The following is a 25,040-nucleotide window of genomic DNA, read 5'->3' as shown; positions in this document are numbered from 1 at the left end:
TTGGAACTGGGGCATTTAAAAGCAAAGGGACTTGGGCGGTGGAGCTGTAAAGTCATGTAGAGATGGGACGCCGTCAGTGGCCTGGCAAGTGAGTTATGTGGGAAGCAAGGCTATATCTTTAGAGGTGGGACAGTGGCGTACTTGTTAGGTGCCCAATGAATGGAAGGAGGCTGCCTGGTTTGAATCACGGATCCCACTTACTAGCTGCGAGACTTGGGGCAAGTTGCCCAACCTTCAGGTGACCCATTTTTCTCATCTGTAAAACGGAGAAGTGAACAGTACTTAACTCATCGCCATAATGAACTGAGTGAACGCACACCAAGTTCACAGCACAGGCGCACACACACACCAGGAACCACCAGCCGGCATCATTCTGCCTTGGAGGCCCACAGATGGAGCAGCTCCCCGTGACTTTCCAGTTCCCAGTAGGTTGCCTCACTCTAAAAAATCTTTTAAATTTAAAAATCATACACCACATTTATTTGGAAATTTTATTCTTTTTATTGCAAATTTCTGGTAAAGGAAAGAACACGGAAGCTGATCCTCATTTAAACTTTGGTCGTAAGAGTACGCTGTAGCTCAATGGTTACAACCTTGGCAGCCTTTGACTCACCCAGGGGCCTTGGACACCTTACTGATGATGTCTGCCTCCCACCTCCCAGAGGGTCTGGCTTAATCGGTCTAGGAGGGCAGCCTGGGCATCAGTGGCTTTTTGAATCCCCTCTGCAGATAATTCCAACACGTGGCCAGGGTGGACCCTGCCAGAGCTCAAGGCATGAGGCCGGCTGCGTGGGAAGCGCCGGGGCAACGTCAGCGGACAGCCACCCATCACCTGCTCATGTCACCCCACACCCCAAGTGCAGCTGGCCCCCATCCCCACTCCCGTCCTTCTTCCCAAATGTCACATGTGCTGACTCCTCCACCTCCTCAGAGACCACAGAGGAGAGAGACACCAGAGGGGGCGTGACTCTCTGTGCTGTGGCTAGCACTTAAACAGGGGAAACTGTACTAAATGTGGTTCCTCTATCACAGAAAGAAATTCACTTTCTGGTTGCAAATGAGTCTTAATCTTTGTTTTTTTCATTGTCAAGTGGAACTAGTCTTCCTATAGAGAGAGATGCAAAGATTTGTGACAAAATAAGGAAATATGTGTTGGATGACACATTCCTTAGATGATTCCTCAGGTCCAAATTAAAAAGTTTTGTCAAGCCTAAGAAGGTAGAATACTGTGTAGTTTAGCAGCATATTTTATATGGGTAAACAGTAATAGCCAGTTATATAATTCATGTATGAGTTATCCTAAAAATAGAAAGTGTTTAATTTTCCTGAGTCCTTGGCAAACAACAAAACATTTTTTTTTTAATTTTTAAGAACGGTCTTCCTTTTCCTGGGCACCCTCACAGTTTAGGACAGTGTGTGTCTTACCATCAGGTTTTACATCTGCAGGTGAACAGATTCACTGGCGCCAATTTTCAATGACTAATCAAATATGGAGATTGAAAATAAAACACCCATCCTCTACAAAGCTGCTCAGAATGAAAGTTTCTTGACAGTGTTATAAATGCAATATCAATTTGATTCTCTGCCATACAAAAGTATGAATTTCTATTCCATTAATAATACTGAATGATTAATGTCTTAACAGTGATAAAATTTTTAGAACATTTAAAAATTACATAGGATCCCATTTTTACATCATAATTCTGATGTATTATCATGCCTTCTATTTTGTCTGTAAAACTTTTATAGGATACAGTGCATTGACGTGGTAAAACCAAGGCACAAGAATACAGTTACAATAAGTGTATATAAACCTTAGCACTTTGTGCTAATTTTGGAAACATTTAGAGAGGAGATCATAAAGCCTGAAAAATTCTCACATTCTATTATGATTAACAAACAATTAATTGTGCAAGAAACAGACTATTAACCACCATTCCATTATTAAGTATATGGCTATCGCTATACAGGCTGTGGATAATTGAAAAAGTTTTCAATATTAAAACCTGGTTTAATTAGGTGGTCAATGTAGATATTGTGCCTTGCATTTCTAGATAATTGTCTTAAGTTCCCATTTTAATCCACAATGTATATGGCAGTTATCAATTTTTAGGCTATTTTCATCATGTAAATGATGAAGGGGGGTTCCAAATGTTAAATCCCTTCTCTCTACAAAAGACAGAAGATTTACAAGAAGGTAACCATATAAGAAATGCACAGATAACAATCATAAAATCCAAATATGGACTAAGAGGCTGAATTCTAATCTACCAGGACATTCTCTTAATTTAGGGTAAGGAGAAACACATTCCTGTGATAATTCATTAGTTTCTTAATTTTTAAAAAAATCACCATGACATTTTTCAAAATAGTAAGTCTTGGCTACAGCATCAAGCATGGAAGGAAGGTTAAGTCTTTTCATTCATAAAATGAAGGGGATAAAAGCCTTTCAAAATCCAGGGGCAGGGAGGATATTCCATTGAATTTAGAGAAGTGGAATAAAGTGGTAAAAGCTGTATTTAATACTTTTAAGGAAAGTGTTTTTGAGACTCAAGGTAAACGCTTAGACCCATGAAATCACATTTCTTGGCACATGCACGCCATGAACAGAACAATCCTGAATGCAGTGACAGCCTGGCTACACAGGTATCTAGCTCTAGCCCCACTGGCAAAACCATGTTTGAGGTCCTTATCCCAGCCCCCTTCACATGGGACCTTCTGGCTTCTGCATTTGTTGGATTTGCTTCTGCAGCTGGTCCTTGTCCAACTTCATCTTGGCTTCAAGAACTTGCCTGAGGGATCCTATGCTTTCATAGATGGCTGTAAACCCTTTAAGAAGAGGTAAATTTCACAAGAGTTAATATTAAAAACCAACGTGTGTCAAAGTCTACACCATATGGTAATAGATGATTTGGACAAACGCTATCAATAGACGCTAAAACTAATGAAGTACAAGTTTGATAGGGAACATCGTTTTGGAGTATCTCCCTACAGATTACTTTTTAATTACAAAGGGAGAAGGGAACTATTAGAATGGAGAAACCTGGCAGATACCACTTTAACCAAGGGATCAAAGCTGACGTCACCAAAGCAGGAGAAACCAACATCAGGTAGCCCCCTGATAAGGTTCCCTGATAAGTGAAGGACACACTGCTTCTGTGACATTTCTGTCAAAAATGCACAAGCTGAGGGGTGCCTAGATGGCTCAGTTGGTTAAGTGTCCAACTCTTATTTCAGCTCAGGTCATGATCTAATGGTTTGTGGGGATGAGCTTGGGATTCTGTCTCACCCTCTCTCTCTGTCCCTTTCCCACTTACGTGCACGTGCACTCTTTCTCTCAAAATAAATAAATAAACATTTTTTTTAAGTGCACAGCCTGAATCTAATTAAGAGGAAGCAAACAGACATTCCACAAAACACTGGCCTGTATTCTTTCATGATGTCAACATCACTGAGAAACTGGTCTAACCTAAGACACTAAATACAGAAAGAAAGACAATAACTAACTATGCTGTATGATTCTGGAATAGAACTTAGACTAGGAAAGGTCTGCTATAAAGGAAACAACGGTTAAAGTTGAAAACTGAATACTGAAAAAGTTTTCAACAATATTAGACTCTATTATATTTATTTAAGAGAATGTCCTTGTTCTTAGGGTATATAGACTGAAATAATACAGGAGTAAAAAGACATCATGACTTCTGCAACTTACTCCCAAATTATTTAGGGAAAAAATTATATTTACACACACACACACACACAGTCACATCACACAACGAGATTAAGCAAATTTTCAAAATGTTAACAACTGGTTAATTTCTATGAAAGATAATACAGAGTTTTGGGGCTACTGCTTTTCTAAATTTGAAATAATTTAAAAAGAAAAAGCAAAAAAAGAAAACATTCCCCTATCAAAAAAGCATTTCATATTATTCTGTATTTCTGTGGGTTTTTTAAATAAATGTTTAAAAGCTTCTGTCTTAATTAGTAAATTTAGAATTTTCTCAAAAATCTTTCTCTATGTGACAGTTAATATCATATAAGGAATAAGTAGTACTTATTTTAAAAATGTTCTTACTGAATAGAAAGATACAGCATATAAAAGAGTGGGTTACAAATCCGCATGGGCTTCAATTTGAAAAAGCACATACACGTGGTATATGCATAGAAAGATTTATATAAAGATGACAGCTGGGTGAGAGAAGTTACAAGTATTTAAAAAATATTTTGTGCTTTCTTATTTTCCATTAAGAAACATATTGTTTTTAGAATAAGAAAAAGTAAATATTTTTATTTTTAAGAAGGTCCTGGGGACCCTGGGTGGCTCGGTCAGTTAAGCGTCCGACTTCGGCTAAGGTCGCCATCTCGCGGTTTGTGGGTTTGAGCCTTGCGTTGGGCTCTGTCCTGACAGCTTGGAGCTTGGAGCCCGCTTTGGATTCTGTGTCTTCTTCTCTCTCTGCCCCTCCCACGCTCATGTTTTCTCTCACTCTCAAAATAAATAAACATTTAAAAAAAACACTGATGAAATATTCAAATACCATATTCTAATAGCCCCAAAGACAAAGAAAATTCATTTTTACCTTCACAAGTTCTTCCATTCATAAATTTTATTGTGACTTCTACTTAAGTAAAATAATAAAACTTTTGGTGGTAACAACAAAACTATTCTTGGGATAACTAACTACTTGTATTCCCATGCGGCCAAAGTAGAATGATTCTGGAGAGGGAAATTATGGAATCAGGAATTGGAGGGAGATGGAAGATAACGCAGTCCCCCCTGTCATGCTGTCGGACTGTCTTCTCTTTCCTGACCATACCCAACCAGCCTCCACTTGAATACTTCTGGTAACAAAGATCTCTCAGGCTCACAAGCCACCAGTGTCTTTTTTACAAAGAACTCATTACCTGAAGACATTTCTGCCTTGTGTTAAGTTAAAATCTGTCTTCAGGTAACTTCCACTTCTCTTACTGGTTCTAGGTCTGTACTCCTAAACTCACAGCGTAACTAAGTCTAGCCCCGCCTTTATAGGCAACAGTACTTCAGACCTGGAATATTGCTTTAACACTTCCTTCTACACAAGTGTGAATTAATGGGCCCTGATGACCATTTATTGCTGTGGTAGCATACTGCCAGCAGTAGTAAAAGAAGCCTTCAAAAGTCCCTCAAAGATATGTGTTTATTTCTGAGACACACTGACAGTGGCTATAAAGAGAGAAGAACCCTCAGACGGCATTAAAGAAAATGCAGATCAGGGGCGCCTGGGTGGCTCAGTTGGTTAAGCGTCCGACTTCAGCTCAGGGCATGATCTCACAGTCTGTGCGTTTGAGCCCCATGTCAGGCTCTGTGCTGGCAGCTCAGAGCTTGGAGCCTGCTTCAGATTCTGTGTCTCCCTGTCTCTCTGACCCTCCCATGCTCACGCTGTCTCTCTCTGTCTCTCAAAAACGAATAAATCTTAAAAAAAGAAAGAAAGAAAGAAAGAAAGAAAGAAAGAAAGAAAGAAAGAAAGAAAGAAAGAAAGAAAGAAAATGCCTATCAGTTGTAAGCTGAGCAATTTTCATTAGTTTGCCAGTCCATCATGGTGGCTTTCCATGTACTTGGAAGTGACCCAACATTTTAGTTCACTAGAGCACAGCTATTGAGAAAATCACCTAAGGACATTTTATCGTTATTACCATCAGGCGGGGTCATAGGTAGTTGCAGGGGATGCTCATTAATTGGTTTTCAGATCACAGTGAAAATAACACACGAGAGCTGTTTTCTTTTTGGCCTACCAGCATCAACTTCTGCCTTCATTTCCTTCATGTCCTCATTCATCTGTAACTCCAGCTTGCTGATGCGCCCATGAACCTTCTCCTCTTCCTGTTTTGTCCTCTGCACTTCCATATTCTTCTTCTGACTCTCTTCTATTTTGTCAAGTCTGGCTGACATCTGGCTCAGCTTCTTCTCCACGTCCCTTTCACTGGCTCCCTGAGATCCGTGATAAGAATTGCACCTGATTACTCCAAAAGCAAAGTCTATACTCCACTCGCAGCAGTCCTAGTACCATTTAACAACAATCTGCAGGGAACAGAATCGCCAAGGTGGCTTGTTGCTCACTCAGACATCCATTCTCCCCTGTTTCCTAACAGACCCCTGATTTTTATCTGAGGGTAGCTCACCCACATTTTCTATGGTCCCCTGAGTTTAGTGCAGCCATAAGGTTAAGTTCTGGCCAACGAGATGTATGTGGCAGCTTCTAGGAAAAGCTAAAAAGCAGCTGAGGCATATCCTTACTCCTTCCTTTTTCCTTCTGTTCCTGGAATTCAGATGGCTAAAGCACTAGCCATCATCTTGAACTATGAGAACAAAGGTCATTCTCTAGAAATGGCAGAGTTAAGCCACAGGGATCCTGGGTTGCTGAGGACTGATAAGCTCCTACGTCAGAGCTGCATTCCCTACACCCAGACATCTTTTATGTGAAAGAGAAATAAGATGCTATCTTATCAAAGCTACCATTATCCTGGGGTTTGCTACTAGTTATTAACCAATCCACATGTAAAAGTGAACAGTGATCCAAAGACACAGAAGCCTACAAATGTAGTAGTATGCATCTAAGCACATCAATCAGTAGGTCTGATAATCTATGGGGGAGCACTTAAGGAAATATTTAATATATTAAATATTCTCTTTCTTTTTCTTTCCAGCATGCTTGGTTTTTACGGGAACCTGAATCTGCAGGTGAGCCTTGGAGGCCAACACACTGAGCCGTCAGTGGGTTACTGCATGACCTAGCTCTCCTGATGTGGTACAGTGCGGTCTGCAATTCAGCAGCTCCGCACGGAGAGCCAGCAGAGTGAGAGATGCAGACTGCACCAGACGCTTCTGCTCCATCAAAGTCCAACAGCAGGAAGCAGTGCAAGTGAAGAGAAGGGAGACGAAGAGGGTCTGGCTTAACAACCAAACCAAAAAAAAAGTTTGCCTGCCAAATACCAGTTTCAGAGCCTACTGACTTTGAAGACTCTACATGCAAGGCTTTCTTGACAGTTTTTTGGAGCAGTTCTGCAAACCTGAGTTCTAGGGGAGAGCGGGGTAGAAAGAGAAGGAAAATGGAGACGAAAACAGTAGATTTTGTTGACGTGTTGTGCCGTGACTGCGTGTACTGTGGTTACAGTGTGCTGGCGGGGCCTAGCGGGACAAACCTGCTCAACGCTGTGTTTTCCAGAAGATGAAATTAAACCAAACTAGGATAAAGTTAGTAGCTGTTAGTTTTATTTAGAAATGCAGGTGGACAGTTGGGTTCGCCAAAGTCTTGACATAAATTCATCTTAGCTGAAAGTACTAAAATTTTCGATTTAGCCTTTATTAACCAAAACAAGTCCAAGTGCTCTCTTTATAAGGAGTACGAAGAAAGGAATCTAAGGTAAGAAACAACTGAACAACATAATGTGGTGCTGAAGAAATCAATGCTAGTTGCTAGGGATTATTCATAAACATTGCAGGCCCCCACTGAATAACTTCACTGTAGTGTGCCAAACATCAATACCTACACTGTTTTCCTTAACAACCAAGGAAAGCTGATCGATTTTCTGTAAAAGTTCTTTTTCTATCCGTTCTTGCTCCTGTTGCAACCAATTCCGTGCAGATAAAATCTCATTACTGAGCTCCTCAATCGTACCTTTAAATCTAAAATAAGAAAATTAGTAAGTTAGATGTAAAAAAATTTTTTTAAATTACATCACACAACCTCAGTCTCTGGCTACCAAATTTCTCATAAATATGTCAACATTAACCTCGGCTCCCTCAGAATTACAAGCTTACCTTTCCTTAGAATTGTCCTTAGCACTAAATCAGGGGTGGGGTGCCGGGAAGGAAGATACAACAGACAAGCACCTGCTAATACTTCCTACTGGTGAAGAGCTCATGGGGTGGGTGTTGAGGTGTCACACAGTGACACATAGCCACACCAGGTGCTCTTTGCCTTCAGAGGGTCCCCAGTGCTCCTGGCTCAGAGGACACAATATCTTGGCACCCTTTCAGTCTTCTCTTTTTTCCTGGGCTCTTCCTCCCTTTCCCTGTCATCTCCCAGGACTGGAACCTAGCCCCACTTCTCTCAAATGTTCTCAAAATTGCTCTTGCCCAATACAGATATTTCCTAATTTTAACCAAAAAGAAAATAGAAAGAAAAAAAAAAAACCCTACCCTCCATTCCTCTGGTCCTTGTCTTTTCCAAATACATTAAAATTACACTCCACACTTGCTACCTCCTCTTCATTACTTTTGTATTATTTCTATTATGAAATAGAATGAAAGCAGAGAGAACATATGACTTAAATAATAATAGTGATAATAAAATGGAAACTGTGGTAGAAGACCCTAAATTATCTGCTATATGTTTTCCTTTTCTCTTCTATTAAGAAATCCTCAAAGAGGGGCACCTGGGTGCCTCAGTCAGTTGAGCATTTGGCTCTTGATTTCAGCTCAGGTCATGATCCCAGAGTCATAGTATCAAGCCCCATGTCATGCTCCATACTGAGCATGGAGCCTGCTTGAGATTCTCTCTGTCTATCTGTCTGTCTGTCTGTCTCTCTCTCCCTACCCTGCTGCCCCTCTCTCCCACTCATTCTCTCTCTCAAATAAAATAAAATAAAATAATAAAAAATTGTTTTTAAAAAAAAGAAATCCTCAATTGTGAGCTGGGTACATGGCTGTCTGGCCAGAGACTACATTTCCCAGCCTCTCTTGCAGCTAGGTATGGCCAAATGACCAGGCTGGGCAATGGGTCACAGCTGCCTGGACAGGAAGCAAAAGCCAGCAGCCCCACCTAGCTGTGGAGCTCAGCCTACAGCCCTGCCTGACCAGGAAGACTGACCATAGATGCTGCAACTTTAATGCATTCACTTATTCTAACAGTGTTCTGATGTAGTCTTTAGAGTTTCTCTATATAAGATCATACCATCTGCAAAGAGGAATAGTTTTACTTCTTTTTTTCTGATTTGGAGTGCTTTTATTCTTTATTCTTGCCTAAGTGCCCTGGCTAGGAGCTCCAGTACTGTGTTGAATAGAAGTGGAGAGAGTATACACCCTCATCTTGTTCCTGCTTTTAGAAGAGCAACTTTCAGCTTTTCACTGCTAAGTAGAATGTTAGCTGTGGGTTTGTCATATATGGCCTTTATTATGTTGGGATACATTCCTTTTATACCCAATTTGTTGAGTCTTTATCAAGAAAAGGGTATCAAATTTTTTCAAATGCTTTTTTCCATATTGATATAATCATATGATATTTTATCCTTTGTTCTGTTAATGTGGTATATCATATTTATTAATTTGCATATATCAAACCATCCTTGCATTCCTGGGATAAATTCCATTCGCTCATGGTGTATGATCCTTTAAACCTGCTGTTGAATTTGGTTTGCTACCATTTTGTTAAGAATGTTTACATCTATGTTCATCAGGCATGTTGGCCTGTCTTTGGTATCAGGGTGATGCTGGATTTATAAAATGATCTTGGAAGTGTTCCCTCCTCTTTAATTTCTGGAGGGATTTGAGAACTATTGGCATTAATTTTCTTTAAATTTTGGTAGAATTCATCCATGAAGCCATCTGGTCCTGGGCTTTTCTTTGTTGGGAAGTGTCTGATGACTGATTCAATCTCCTTACTTGTTGTTGTTCTGTACAGATTTTCTATTTCTTCCCGATTCAGTCTTGATAGGTTGTATGTTTCCAAGAAGTTATCCATTTCTTCCAGTTATCCAATTTGTTGGCATATGATAGTTTATAGTAATCTCTTATGTGGTACCAGTTATAATGACTCCTATTTCATTTATAATTTTATTTGAGTCCTCTTTTTTTTCTTGGTTAGTCTACCTAAAGTTTTGCCAATGTGGTTTATCTTTCAAAAAATCCCCAACAATTAGTTTTGTTAATTTTCCCATTTTTTTAATAATTAAACTTTTTTAAAAAGTTTATTTACTTATTTTGAGAGGAGAAAGAGAGAGAGAGAGAGAGCACAAGCTAGGGAGGGGCAGAGAGAGGGAGAGACAGAATCCCAAGCAGGTTCTGCACCATCAGCGCCGGAACCTGGCGGGAACTCACAAACTGTGAGATCATGACCTAAGCCGAGCTCAAGAGTCGGACACTTAACTGACTATGACATCCAGGCACCCCTCCCATTGTTTTTCTACTGTTTTCTATGCTCTATTTATTTTTGGGCTAATCTTTATTATTTCCTTCCTTCTGTTATCGTGGTGCTTGGTTTGTTCTTCTTTTTCTAATTCCTTGAGATATAAAGTTAGGCTGTTTATTCAAGATCTTTCTTTTTTCTTAATGTAGGCATTTAGTATTGTAAGCTTTCCTCATAAAACTGCTCTGGCTACAATCCACAAGTTTTGATACTTTGTGTTTCCATTTTCATTTATTTAAAGATTTTCTAAATTTCCCTTTTGATCTTCTTTGGCCCATCTGTTCAGGAATATGTGGTTTAATTTCTACATATTTGTGAATTTTCCAAGTTTCCTCCCATTATTGATTTCTAGTTTCATGCTATTGTGGTCAGAAAAGGTACTTGATATGATTCTGATCTTCTTTAATTTATTAAGACTTGTTTTGTAACCTAACATATGATCTATCCTGGAGAATAATCTGTTTACACTTAAGAGGAATTTGTACTCTGCTACTGTTGGATGGGAAGTTCTGTATATGTCTGTTAGGTTTCTAGTTGGGCAGGGCTTCTGCCTATGCTCTGAGGTCGGGGGATGGGGAATCAGTGGCTTGGCTCCCCAGTCAGATGGGCCTACAAGCTAGGCTCTGCATTCAAGCAGGGCTCCTGGCTGGGCTCTCTGGCCATGTGGGGCTGCTGGGCTAGGCTGCACAATCAAACAGAGCCACTAACTGCACTGGGCAATTACCTCTGGTCGGCTAAGGTCTCAGACTGTGTTCCCTGGCTGGGCAGTGCTGCTCTCTGGCCTCCATGATTAAGGGCTGCAGGCTGGGCTCTACAATTGCACCCAATCAAGTGGGACCCCCAAGCTATGCTTCCCAGTCAATTGTTACTACTGGCTAGCCTCCAAGTTCAGCTGGCTTCAAGATTAGACAGGGCCTCAGGCTAGCTCCATGATCGGGCAGGCTGCTGGTTGTGCTGCTCTGTTGAATGAGGTTCCTGGCCAGGTGGCACCCGCCGCTGTACCTCACAGTTGGGTGAGGCTGGTGGCTGGGTTTTGAGAACAGGCAGAATCATTGCCTGGGCTTCTGTACTGGGGAAGGGTTACTGGCTGGGTTCCCTGCTTGGGCCAGGTGCAGGCAGTACTCAACAAGTAAGCGGAAGCAGGTGAGCTCCACTTGGTAAGCAAAGCTGTAAGCTGGGCTTTGCAACCAGAAAGTAACGTTGGGGGCTCCAAGGTCGTCTGGGGTCACTATTCAGTCTCCCCAGTCAGGTGGGGCTAGAGGTTACAGCTTTTATTTTTGATTATTATATTTTCTATAAGTTGTATTTGGTTGTTTTCAATTCTGACTGATCATTTTTGATAATCTCTCATTCCTTAGTCATACTTTCCAAGTGTGTGTGTGTGTGTGTGTGTGTGTGTGTGTGTGTGAATACTCACACATACGTATACATCATGTACGAATGTATGTACGTATATGGATACTTATTTTATCCAATAATTCCTATATATGCAGTATTTAGACATCTGATTCTGCTTTTCTCTGTTTCTCTTGACTCCATCACATATGTGACTTTTTTCTTTCTATTGTTTTACAATTTTTGATTATACATTCATGCTCCTTAGAACTAAGTCTACTTGTGGGAAGCCTTGAGGACTGGGCATTTACATTCCTTCTACCATGCCTCTTAGGCCACCACCTAATCATTCTAATCACCACCATCTTAATCATTCTAAGATTAAATTAAGGTGAATTCTAGCTCTAAATCTATATAAAGACTGTATGGTAAGGGCACATGGCTGGTTCAGTCAGTAGATCTCAGGGTCATGGGTTCAAGCCTTATGCTGGGTATACAGCTTACTTTTAAAAAAATAAGTAAAATAAAATAAAGGCTATATTGTAGTCTTGAATTTTCGAGGAATATCTTCTATCCTTCTACTCAGAGCCAAGATTTAGACAGGTGAGATTCCTTAGGCTCTCTTTGTGGAAGGGGCTTTTTCCCTAGTTCACCCAACCAGGGTTTTCCCTTTGTATACCCAACCTGACATTCTGCCCCAGGCTTTGTCCCCTCTCCCCTATGAACAGCATTTGTGTCTAGACTTCTAGACTTTAAACTGTAGGAAGAAAAATAAAGATGTTCGTGTCTGTTGACTTATAATATCTCCTAAGGAAGTAATTTACATAGCAAAAAATACCAACATGTTTATTTTTTCCTCTGTGATGGAAGGAAGAGGATTGAAGAGATTTTTCTGTACTTGGCAAGCATGTAGGATCTATGAGGAGTGGTGACATAACTCAACGATTATATAATACAGATAATTAGAGAAAAAAGGAACATGCTTGTCATAAGAGAATTCCTGTTAACTCAGCAACAACCCTGACACAGCATTAAATATGGTGATAAGATATAAGAACCAGGAGAATGATTAATTTAAAAACTCCACAAGTCTCTAACAAAGTTCTATACTGAAATCATTGTTAAAAAACATATTAAGTCAAATATATGTACACGCACACAGAGACACATATAGTGACAACTGGCTCTGCTTTGGCAGGAAAATGCCAAGCTCATGAAGATTCCTGATGGGAAAAGATGTATGGTTTTGTGACTGAGCAGAAGGGCAGATGATGAGTTTCATTGTGGGCAAGTAAAGTTTAAAGTGTTACTATAACAAAATGGGAAAGGACAACACAACACAGGGTGTGGACTGGATAGTTAGTTGCACACCTCTCCCACCTATAGTACTGCAGCAATGTCCCCACCTGATGATGTCTTCATCTCTGCTTTGGCTCCCCCCTTTTTTAAAAAAATTTTTTAATCTTTATTTATTTTTGAGAGAGAGAGAGAGAGACAGAGCGTGAGCAGGGGAGAGGCAGAGAGAGAGGGAGACACAGGATCTGAAGCAGCTTCCGGCTGTGTGCTGTCAACACAGAGCCCAAAATGGGGCTCGAACTCATGGAGCGCGAGATCATGACCTGAGCTGAAGTCGGATGCTTAACCAACTGAGCCATCCAGGCGACCCATGCTTTGGCCCCTTTTGATTCATTTTCTTTCTTTTTTTTTTTTTTAATGTTTTTACTTATTTTTGAAAGAAAGAGAGAGAGAGAGAAAGTGAGAGACAGAATACATAAGCAAGGGACGGGCACAGAGAGAGAGGGACAGAGGATTGGAAGCAGGCTCTACACTGACAGCAGAGAGCCCGAAAAAGGGCTCGAACTCTTGAACCGGAGTTCAAGATCATGACCTGAGCCCAAGTTAGACACTCAGCCAACTGAGCTACCCGGGTGCCCCACCATTTTCTGATTGCCACCAAGGCCATTTAAGAAGAATCTATAAATCTTATTATATTGTCCATCTGCCTCAAACCCTCCAGCGGCTATCCTTATTGCACTAAAGCCAGAGACAACACCCCTGCATGTGATCTACGTGGCCCTGCTGCCAGCCCGCCTCCTCCCCAGCCCTCACGTCCCCTGCATCCCTCTTCCAGCCACCTTCACCATCTTGCAGCTTCCTGGATGCTACACTCCTCCATTCCATATGTTCTTACCTCACTCTTCACCTAGTGAATTCCATTTCTTCTTCAGCTCTTACTTCAAACACCACCTCCTCAGGAAGGAGGGCCCTATCACTAGGCCTCAGAGCACCACTGTGTTAGCTTCCTGTGGCTGTGGTGACAAACTGCCACAGACTTGATGGCTTAAAACAACACGTTTATTCCTTCATAGTTCTGGAGGTCAGAGGTCTAAAATCAGTTTCACTGGACTAAAATTGATGTGTGAGCAGAAGTGGTTCCTTCCAGAAACTCTCAGAGGAGAATCATGGCTTTGCCTTTTTCAGCTTCTAGTGGCTGCCTGTATTTCATGGTTTGTGGCCCCTTCCTTATCCTCACAGTGCATCGCTCCAGTCTCTTCTTCCATTATCATATGATCTCTGATGACTCTGACCCTTCTGCCTCTCCCTTACAGACACTCTAGGGATTACATGGGGTCTACCAGGTAATCCAGGGTAACCTACCCATCTTAAAATCCTCAATCACATCTGCAAAGTCCCTTTTTGCCATATAAGGTAACATTCATAGGGATTAGGCCATGCTGATCCTTGAGGGACCATTTTCCAGCCTACCACAACAATGTACCTTTTCTTCAAAGCAATTATAACCATTAGTAATAATAAGACATACACTCACTCAAGTCACTATTTGATTAATGCTCATCAACTCCCTAGACTATAAACTCCACAAGGATAGGAACAGAGTCTGTTTTTCTTTATTTCTGGATCCTTAGCACCTAGGCCAGTGCTTACTATATATCTATTGGATGAATAGATAGATAATAACCCAACTACTAAAAATAATAATAAGGAATGCAAAGTGGCAACATGCTACAAGGAAACGTTTCCTCTTAACTTCCATTCTTGTTTTGTGCAATAAATAAAAACGAAGGGGAAAAATTGTACTACTGAATAGGGTTATCAAGAACTTGAACCAAAAAAAAAATTTATAAGTTGCCTACTTACTTTGTATCCAAAAGCTGCAGCTGGTGGTTACTGTCCCTGTGGGACATCTTCAGTTTGGTGCTTTGCTCTGAGATGGACAAGTCCACTCTGTTCAAAAGCTGGGAAATCTGGGAAAGAAACTTTGCTTGTAATATCACATCTAATCTTTGCAGAGGTAATTTCAGATCACATTTAGTAAGCTATATATTCTAGTCAATGACATTAAGATTCAATATAGTTTAATATATTCTTTTAGGAGTTCACCTCATCTTTCCACTTCCATTTTCTAACATACGCGCTCATCAGAAATCAAGATCAGGAGCAATGCCAACATTCATTATGCTCCAAGTACTTAACTGTATAGTTCTCTGATGAGCAAGACGAGTTCCTTCCCAGGCCCACTACTTCCACCTGCTAGCACAAAATATAGTTATGTTTACTTTGGAATTTCTACCATTAATGTGGCTGCTAGTCATAGAGAATGGAGCTCTTTTCACTTACAAAATCCTTTAAGGTCTCAGATTTACCTCCGTATCAAGTCAAGTCACCAGAAAATATAATTTGTAAATTACATCCCTCCTACTTCTTGTACCCAGCACTCACCCCTTTCCCTTGTCTTTCTATTAAAATGTAATAGAAACTAGTCCTATAGGAAATGTCTTTAGTTTCTTCAGGATGTTCAATGTTCCTCACTTACAGATTCATGGGACAAGTATTAATTAGATCCAGAACAAAGAAAAAGTATGTCTCCTCCTATAGATTTCTATTCGTATCTTACTTGGCTCAGCTACTGGGAGGCTTGGTATCTCTTGAGCTTTATTTTCTGATGTCGTAATTCTCTCCTTATTCTCTGAAAAAAATTGTGGGTTTTTTGTGGCTTTATATCTGTGTCCTTCACATAAGTAGATTTAGATCTTTACTGAATATATTTTGAACACAAGTATTTTTACTTCAGCAAATTGACCAGATGCCCCTTTTTACTAGAATGGTCCCTCTTTACATGAAGAATAGCAAGTAAGGCAGATACTATAGGAGCAAATCCTAGAAGACAGGCCCCTTTATGGCCAAAGGAAACTTTTAAGTGGCCAAAAAGCAGACGGTGAAATGCCAAAAGTTTTGCTTTATGAAATGGATCTGTGTTTCAAGGTGGAGTACTCTAAAATTCACCAGCCAGCCTACTTCTAGCTTTCTCTGAATCCTTTCCCACAAACCACGAGTAGCACAAACCATGAGTTTTTGGTTTCCTGAACCAAAAATGCGGACAAGGCATATAAAAGAATGCCTGATCACTTACCTATGCAAGAAGTAGTTTTGGAGCCATAATTTAGAATTTCTGGGATATGTTAACTGTTTTAGGAATGAGGGGAAAGAACCTTTAAAACTAGGGTGGTACCAAAAACTCTGGCACTTTGATTGTCATACCCATGAAGGGCCATGGCACTGAAACAGTGGAAAAGAAGTGAGGAAAAGATACGCATGTGCTAGGTACTCCGGCTGGTTTCTCATCACCATGTTATCTTTAGCGAAGAACAAATTATCTACTTTTAAAAGGCTACCTGAAATAGGCCATACCTGCCCCTCTGCGTCTTTGATTTTTGTTTCCAAGATAAGTTTGGCAGCTTGCTGTTCTTTGTTCAGGTGCTGGAGCCCCTCATAAGTCGTTTTATGCTCTGCAGAGAGCCTGGCTATGCTGGCGTCACATCTGTCCAGGCAAACAACAAAGCTAACTCTTATTAAAGTTTAAAAACAAGTGCTGAAGCTCCTTGACATACTAAAAGGCACAACCCCACTCAAAGAAACTCTACTATGACTCATTCTTTTACACAGAGGTTCAAATGAATATAGAGAGCTGCCCTTGTTATGGGTTTTAAGTTAAACCACAGGGATGTTGCTTAATAACAGTAGGGATGTAATCATCAAAGTAGCAAAGGCTTTACAATGCTCATGAGGACAAAACTGGACATGCAGTGAGAGCCCAATTACAGAAGGCTTAGTGTGCTGGACATGGTCTGTCACTCTTCAGTATCACCTCCATCCTTCCAAGTGCTCTGGGCCTTCGTTGGATCTTGAAGGCAATTCTTTCTACATTTGAAAGTACTATCCCTAACCTTTTATCGAATTGCCTTAAGGTGGCCAGCTTTGAGTGGGGTCCAGAGCACGAGAAGGCAGTGAAGCTGGGTCCGAGCTGCCATGTAAGCTGCTCTGCCCCTTGGGCCTGCCAGCTTGGCAGTGCCAACGGTGCCCAAAGTATCTGGGCCAGAGAAGCTGTGTGGGAAGCCTCTGTCAAACCCTAATAGGAAATTCACAGAAAAGCCCCTTAGGAATATGGAACTCAGTGTGCCTTGTTCCAACCCAATTATCCTGCTCTGAGAAGTAGCTGTTGCCTTGCTACTGGGCCCTGGTAGCAAATGCGTACCCAAGCATGAGACATTAAGTGACCATGCCATCCGGCCAGTCCATCGTGAGCACCAAGCCATAAAGGGGGCATATGAGCAGTGCTCCATCTTCAAGGGGAAGGAAAACATAGACATCACACTTAAATAGGTCCCAAAGGCATAAGTAAATTGCGTGAGCCCACACTCCCCTGGCATACCCTCTTGCTTCTGCCAACTTTCCTTTGACTCACACACTTGGCCCTTGAGGAGTTCCTGATGACCATGTGAACCAGAGGAGGAAAAAGTCAGACCTGGTTTACGGAAGGTGCCAATATGCTGACACCTTCCAGAAGTAGACTAGTGACACTTAAAAGCCCACTAGAGAGTGGATCTCAAGGGAGAAGGGAAACTCTCACAGTTGGCAGAAGTTCAAACAATATACCTGCCTAGAATAAAAAAATAGCCAGATATTCATGATTAATGGCGAGAGATATAGAAGAAACATATTGGAGGATTGGTGACAAGAGGCAAAGAGTTATATATTTCGATTGCTCAGAACTGACACAGCATTTTTGGTGGCTCAGACGGTTGGGCGTCTGACTTCGGCTCAGGTTATCATCTCACGGTTCGTGAGTTTGAGTCCCACGTCGGGCTCTGTGCTGACAGCTCGGAGCCTGGGGCCTGCTTCAGATTCTCTGTCTTCCTCTCTCTCTACCCCTCCCCTGCTCGCACTCAGTCTCTGTCTGTCTCAAAAATAGATATTTTTAAAAAAATTTTTAAAAACAACTGACAGAGCATTTGTGCTCCTTGTGAATGTTCTCTGTAACAAAGGGACAGAGGCCCAAAAATTGTACTTCCCAAACAACCTTGGCAGCTAGGTTCTGTTTCAGATTCTGCCAGTGACAGTCACTTATACAGAGAGGTGGAAGAGAAGGCCTTATATTCCCCTTGCAGGGGTGGACAGACATGAGGCAAACTGCACACGTGAGGTTTACAGCCACTTCCAGGAACACTCCTGTGAATCACTCACTCCCACGTTATAGGCAGCTAATATTCTCAATGGCTCCTTTCTGTGATTCTTCCTTGCCTGACTTTCCTGAAAGACAATAGCAGTTTCCTTCACTTTTCTTCCCTAAATCTGTCAATGGCTATGCAAACTCTAATCTCCTGGATTAAACCCCTTCCTGCTAAAATACTTAGAGTGGTTTCTGTTTTCTTGACTCAACCTGGATGCATATAGTCATTAAAATTTTACAAGGAAGCATGTAAAATATTAACCGACTATCTCTAGATTATGTGTGATTTTTATTTTAGTTTTCATTCTTTTCTAATTGTACAACTTCCCTGCAATAAGTATGTATAATTTTTCTGATGAGAAAAATAATTCCACAAGGAAAACATTTCAATCAACAGCCATGTACAAGGAATGGGTTACGATTTTATGGAATATGCACTATCCCACCATCCTTCCGAGGGGTCCCCATGGAGCAGAAATGAGGCTGGACTACAGGGAATCCGGAGCTAGAGAAATGTGGGTTAGAGTCAATGTCATGAAAGTGAGGTCAAGTTCAAGGCAATACATAGCAGAAGCAGAGAGGCAACAGTAGGAACCCCATTCCATAATTCACTCTTTTAGTTTATAAGTATTTGTAGAAGGGCTAGTATGTGTCACATACTAATTATACTAAATGAGGATATAGTGGGAACTTTTTTCTTCAGTACACATACCACACAATCCAGAAATTTAAAAACAGATTCTTATGCCACCATTACAAAAATCCTATTCAGCTTACATGTATATTTTTTTCTATTATTGATAGAGATTTTATCTGACATTTTGTTCTGGTTCATTATCCCTCAAATCAGACAAATCAGCTCAGAAGATTGGGAACTTGCTGAACAAGCCATTATAAATACAAAGACTGAAGACGGAGCCTGTGACGGGTCCCTGTTTCAGTAAATCAGCAGTCTGCAATCTTCTGAACAGTACTGGGAACAAATTCTTTAAGATGTGGGTCTGCACTGAGGCCTCAACCAGCTTTATAAATTGTTCCTTAAGTGACTTAGATACTGAAAAGAATCTCATTCACGAAGTCATATAAAATGTTTGCAACCAATTATCAAAAATAGCATATTAATGGCAATGAGAAAGAATGAAATCTGGCCAATTTGTAGCAACATGGATGGAACTAGAGGGGGTTATCCTGAGCGAAAGAAGTCAGTCAGAGAAGGACAGATACCAGATGTTTGCACGTATAGGTGGATTAGGAGGAACTTAACAGAGGACCATGGGGGAGAAGAAGGGGAAAAATAGTTGGAGAGAGGGAGAGAGGCAAACCATGAGAGACTCTTGAATGCTGAGAACAAACTGAGGGCTGATGGGGGTGGGGGGGAGTGGAAGGGGGGTGATGGGCATGGAGGAGGGCACCTGTCGGGATGAGCACTGGGTATTTTATGGAAACCAACTTGACAATAAACTATTTAAGAAAAAAATAGCATATTAACTGACAAAGTTATACACCTCTAGAAGTTTGAAAAAATAAAATATTGATCTATAGTATATAAGCCATGAATAAAGATTAGAGAGCATGCCAGTGCTTTGTCGGCTTCCTAAGAAGCAATAAGATTTAACTGAGTTACTAATCATTTTGTACTAAAATGTTGCAACTTAAAACTAGTACCGGGTCTGTCAGTTAAACATGGCGGACTGAACACATGCCCTAATTTTAGCTTCCTCCCGAAAGCCTATCAAGATGACTCCAGATAAATTTTAAAAAGGTATAAATCCACAAGGACAGAAAAGAATGGGAGGGAAAACAAGTATGGGGGAAAGTAGAAAGAAGACAAATGGCGCAGAAGATGGAGCAAACTGTCTGTTTTGCTACAGCCGATTCTGTGAGCTTGAAGGGCTCTATACCTGAAATCCAACAGATGTAAGAAGTTTTAGTTCCCACAGGGCAAGAGGGGCAAGAACCGGCTCCACTCATGGAGCACACAGGAGCACACTTGTGACAGAACCCAGGAACCAGGGCCACTGGAACCAGAGGTTTGAGTGGGGCCCCACTCGCTACAGAAAGCTCAAAATACAAACAAAAACAAACAAACAAAAACCTGGATCCGGGGCACCTGGGTGGCTCAGTTGGTTAAGCAGTTGACTTAGGTTCTGGTCATGATCTTGTGGTTCATGAGCTCGAGCCCTGCATCATGTTCTCTGCTGTGAGTGCAAAGCCTGCTTCAGATCTCTGTTTCCCTCTCTCTGCCCCTCTCCACCCTGTCTCAAAAATAAATAAACATTTTTTTAAAACCTGGATCAAATGAGTTTTTAAATAAATATGTTTAAGATACTGAAAAAAATCAAAGACTGATTAATATCTATAAAGAAAACTCTAAATTATTAAACAAAAACACACAGAGAGGAAGGAAGAACAAGCGGATAAGAGAAAAACAGAAAATCCTGGAAGTAAACTGCACAGTGTCTTCACAGACCTGACAAATTCTAGACTGGACATGACTGAAGATAGAGTCAGTGAGTTAGAAGACAGTAGCAAAGAGCTCACTCAGAAGGAAGCAAAGACAGAGATTCTAAACATGAAAAAATAAGTGAGAGATGAGGACAAATAAAGAGATGCCAACATAAGTGAGAGAGGAATAGAGAAGTCCCTAAAGAAGGAAATAGAATGATAAATTTGAGATGTGAGTGCTGACAGTTTTCTAAAACTGAAAAACATGAGTTTTCAAGTGTTCCGTGAATACAAAGTGGAATAAGTAAAAGCAAACAGGGCATAACGAAATTCTGATAACCCATGATATAAACAAAATCTTAAAAGCTATCAGAGACTAAAGACAGGTAACCTACCACAGATGTGCTGTAACACTGACAGAGGACAGTACTTATCAGAAGACAGCAGACACCTAGCAGAAGACAGATGACAGAAGACGATGCAGAAACATCTTCTTAGGATTGAGGAAAAATAATTTATCATCCAAGAATAAAGGCACAATAAAGAACAGAGACCGTTTTAAACACGCAAAGATTAAGAAATGGATTGCCCACAAACCCGTACTGAAAGAGTCACTAAATCATGTACTTCATTAAAAAGAAAAGAGCACCCAGGGGCATCTGGCTGGCTCAGTTAGTAGAGCCCATGACACTTGATCTTGTAAGTTTGAGCCCCATGATGGGTGTAGAGATTACTTAAAAATAAAATCTTAAAAAAAAAAAAAAAAAAGAGCACCCAGAGGAAGGAATGGGATGCAAGAAACAATGGTGAACAAATTGAGAAAATAATTGGTAAATTTAATTTATTGTAGACTCTGAAGAAAGTAAGCTACTAGCTCAATTATTCTAGCCTTTTAAAAGTCATTTCTTGGGGCGCCTGGGTGGCTCAGTCGGTTAAGCGTACGACATCGGCTCAGGCCATGATCTCATGGTCTGTGGGTTTGAGCCCCGCATCGGGCTCTGCGCTGACAGCTAGCTCAGAGCCTGGAGCCTGCTTCAAATTCTGTGTCTCCCTCTCCCTCTGACCCTCCCCTGCTCACACTGACTTTCTTTCTCTCTCTCAGAAATAAATAAAACATTAAAAAAATTTTTTTAAAGTCATTTCTTGGAGGGCGCCTGAGTGGCTCAGTTGGTTAAGCATCCAAATCAGCTTAGGTCATGATCTCACAGTTCATGGGCTCGAGCCCCACATCAAGTTCTGTGCTGACAGCTCTGAGCCTGCAGCCTGCTTCAGATTCTGTGTCTCCCTCTCTCTCTGCCCCTCCCCCACTCATGCTCTATCTCTCCCTTTTTCAAAAATAAATGAACATTAAAAAAATTAAAAAAATAAATATCCTCTGTTAAAAAATAAAAACAAAAGTAATTTCTTGGTACTAACATTTGCTTAAAGTTGAACAACTTGTTTAGCTCAGTCATTTTGTTAAAATGCTATAATCCTTTTTGGAAGTAACAGAAAAAAAATTAATGGAACAAATTTTTTAAAGTATTGACTTAAATACTTAAAATATTTAAAAAAATTTTTTAAATAATCTGACAAAACTGCATATATGCATTTAAATATTTTCAATATTCATAGTACAATATATACAATTAAGCAATAATTATGCCATTGTTCTTCTGTACTGGTAATCTTTTCTGAATGTGAATGCCCAATGTTAGAGAAAGTTTGTAGAATCAAACTATATCACACACTACTGGTGGAAAAATACAGTTTACAGGCTTTCTAGAGAGCAACTTGGCAGGATATACCCCAAATTTTGAAACATAAATATATTTCTATGTACCTTTCAATCTAGGTATTAACCCCAAAGAAACAAAGTTTCAGAAAAAAAAAAAGCAAACTAAATACAATTCTGTATCTGTATAAATTCCTGCTGTTTATTTAACTTGCTACTATTTTAGAATACCGACCAAAAATCCTTTAAAATGCCCCAAAAAGGATGCTCCCTATCCATCTAACTTCCGGCATCATCTCACACATCTCTGTCCCTTCTCCCCACTTCATCTAGTCATACTGATTATATTCCAGGGCTTCCCTCACCCCTTCCCACTTCAAGGTCTGACTCGTGCTGTTCTCCGTCTGGAATGTTCTTCCCTGACCTCTTCACATGGTTACTTACCATTCATCCCTCAGAGCTAAGCACACAAGTCACTTCCTTAAGGAAGCCTTTCCAGAGCCCCCAGAGTAGATCAGACATACCAGTTACACACTTGGAGAACATCCACATAAATCTTTTACTGAACTTCTTGTGATTAAAACTTTTATTATTGTTATTATTTTGGATCTCTTCCTCGTTTCATAATACACTCCCATCACTGGTCCAAGCATGGCTCAATTTGTTCTGTTAATTGTTTTTAATAATGGCTCCCATGAAAGTAAGCACTTTGAATCCTGTGTCATCAAGAGTGAGAGAGGGGGAATGTGAGTGGGGAAAGAGCAGAGAGAGAGGGAGTGAGAGAGAATCCCAAGCAGGCTCCATCGGTACTCCCAGAGCAGAGCCTGACATGGGGCTCTATCTCTCCAACTGTGAGATCATGACCTGAGCCAAAATCAAAAGCCAGATGCTTAACCAACTGAGCCACCCAGGTTCCCCTAGCATGCATATTTCCTAAAAGTATGTGTATGCATGTTTTAGTTGAATTTAACTTTTACAAAAGACATTATGTCATGCAATATTTTGATACTTATTTTTCCCACTTATTATATTGCTAAGATTAATCCATATTGCCATATGCCACTGTAGTTCATTTTGACAACACAATAACATTCTATTGTTTGTTACAATTTACTTGTTCATACTCCCATTGATGGGAGCATATTGTGAATGATGCTGCTATTAACAAGACCCCTTGCATAAGAATTTCTCTGGGGCAGAAACTGATGGATCATGGAGTATGTGAATGTTCAACATTGGGAGGTAAGATCAGATTCTACTAATTTATACTCCCACTAGCAAAGTATAAGATATCCTAAGAAGCCACATCCTCTTTAACACTTGGCATTTTCATACGTTTCATATGTCAATCAAATGGGTGAAAAAAACATATTTTGTTGTGTTTCTGAATTTTCATTTCAACATCAACCACCGATGTGAAATGTCTTCACATGTTTGTGGACCATATATGTTTCTGCTTTGGTAAAATGTCATTCATGTCTCCTACCCACTGTTCTACTGGGTTGTTTGCATTATTCCTATTAACTTGTAGGAAGTCTTTAAATGCTCTTAGCACTAACCCTTTACCAGCCAATATCTTCCTTGGTTTGTAACATTTCATTTTCTTCTTTAAAGGGTCTTCTGATGAGCAATGTTTTAAATTTTAATATCATCAAATCCATCAATGCTTTTTATGTCAAGAAGAAATCCTCCTCTACCTAAAGGTCTAAAAGATATTCAGCTATATTTTTCTATTAAAAGTTTTTAATTCTTATTTTTAGCAGTTAAGCACTTTACCCATCCAGAGCTGGTTTTGTATTTGGTATGAGGCAGGGAAAAAATTACTTTTTTGATATGTATATTTTTCAGCTCCACATACTGAGCAGTCCCTCCTTTCTCCACTGATCTGCTATGCCATCTATAACATATGTCAAAGTCCCACACATATGTGGTCACAGTCCAATTTGTGCATGCTCTATTCTATTCTGTTTTCACTTTCTCTGTCCCTAAGTCAATAATATAGAGTTTCACAGCAAGTCTTACTATTGGGTAGGGCAATTCTCCCCTCTGGTCATCTGTAGAAGCATACTGGATATTTTTGACTCTTAATCCTTACATATAAACAGTAGGGTCATTTTATCAAGTTCAATGTTAAACTCTATTAGGATATTAACTAGAATATCATTAATTCTAAACATCAGTTTGAAAGAATTGATATGTTCAGAAATATTAAGACTTCCTATAATATCCTATCTCTCTTTACTTATGTTTTCTTATTATTTCTTAATCAAATTAAAAAAATTTTCCCTTTAGTGGTCTTGAGCAATTTTTGTTAGATTTCTGCCTAGTTATTATATATTCTCTGATTTTATTTTAAATGGTATCCTCAGTTTACTATGTTTTCTAGTTATATGCTATTATTTAATAGTAATGAAACTAACTTTTGTATATTAATATACCTAGCCATTTGGCTGAGTATACATTAACAGACCAAAAGGGAAGGATATCAAAGGATTTGAACAGATGCAAAAAACACTTGAGAAAACCCAACACAAATTCATAGATTTTTACTGAATTAGGAATTTAAGGAAACTTCATCTGATAAATCTATGTAAAAAAAAAAAAGCCCAAAACAACACTAGAACAATTATCATTCAAAATGGAAAAACACAGGAATAATTCCATTAAAATAAAAAACAAGAGAAAGATGCCCCCAGTCACCACATCTACTTAACATTGTATTGGAGGGGTTTGCCACTGCAAGATGACAAGAAAAAGAGACTAAGGATACAAGGACCAGAAAAGAAGAAATAACATTGTCATTATTTGCAAATGATATGATTTCTATAGAAAACCCCAAATATCGGGGTGTCTG

At 40.0% G+C, this 25,040-nt stretch overlaps 1 protein-coding gene across 2 annotated transcripts in view; it reads right to left on the bottom strand.

The window, feature by feature from the left end:
• Positions 1-477: 477 nt before the first annotated feature.
• The window catches only part of FAM81A (family with sequence similarity 81 member A), a 53,417-nt gene continuing 28,854 nt past the window's right edge, over positions 478-25,040 (bottom strand). For both annotated transcript variants that reach the window (XM_039230645.1, XM_039230646.1), the window contains exons 4-8: positions 16,209-16,338; positions 14,658-14,764; positions 7,528-7,663; positions 5,773-5,968; positions 478-2,829 (exon numbers count right to left, since the gene is read on the bottom strand). In XM_039230645.1, the coding sequence (XP_039086576.1) occupies positions 2,705-2,829; positions 5,773-5,968; positions 7,528-7,663; positions 14,658-14,764; positions 16,209-16,338 (694 nt within the window). In that variant the 3' untranslated portion in view covers positions 478-2,704. The remainder of the gene's footprint in view (positions 2,830-5,772; positions 5,969-7,527; positions 7,664-14,657; positions 14,765-16,208; positions 16,339-25,040) is intronic.

The sequence above is a fragment of the Hyaena hyaena genome, unplaced genomic scaffold (assembly GCF_003009895.1).
Source record: "Hyaena hyaena isolate Hyena2069 unplaced genomic scaffold, ASM300989v1 scaffold_49, whole genome shotgun sequence".
Lineage (NCBI taxonomy): Eukaryota > Metazoa > Chordata > Mammalia > Carnivora > Hyaenidae > Hyaena > Hyaena hyaena.
The sequence above is the reverse complement of the archived record's forward strand: the minus strand, read 5'-3'. Positions and strand labels throughout refer to the sequence as shown.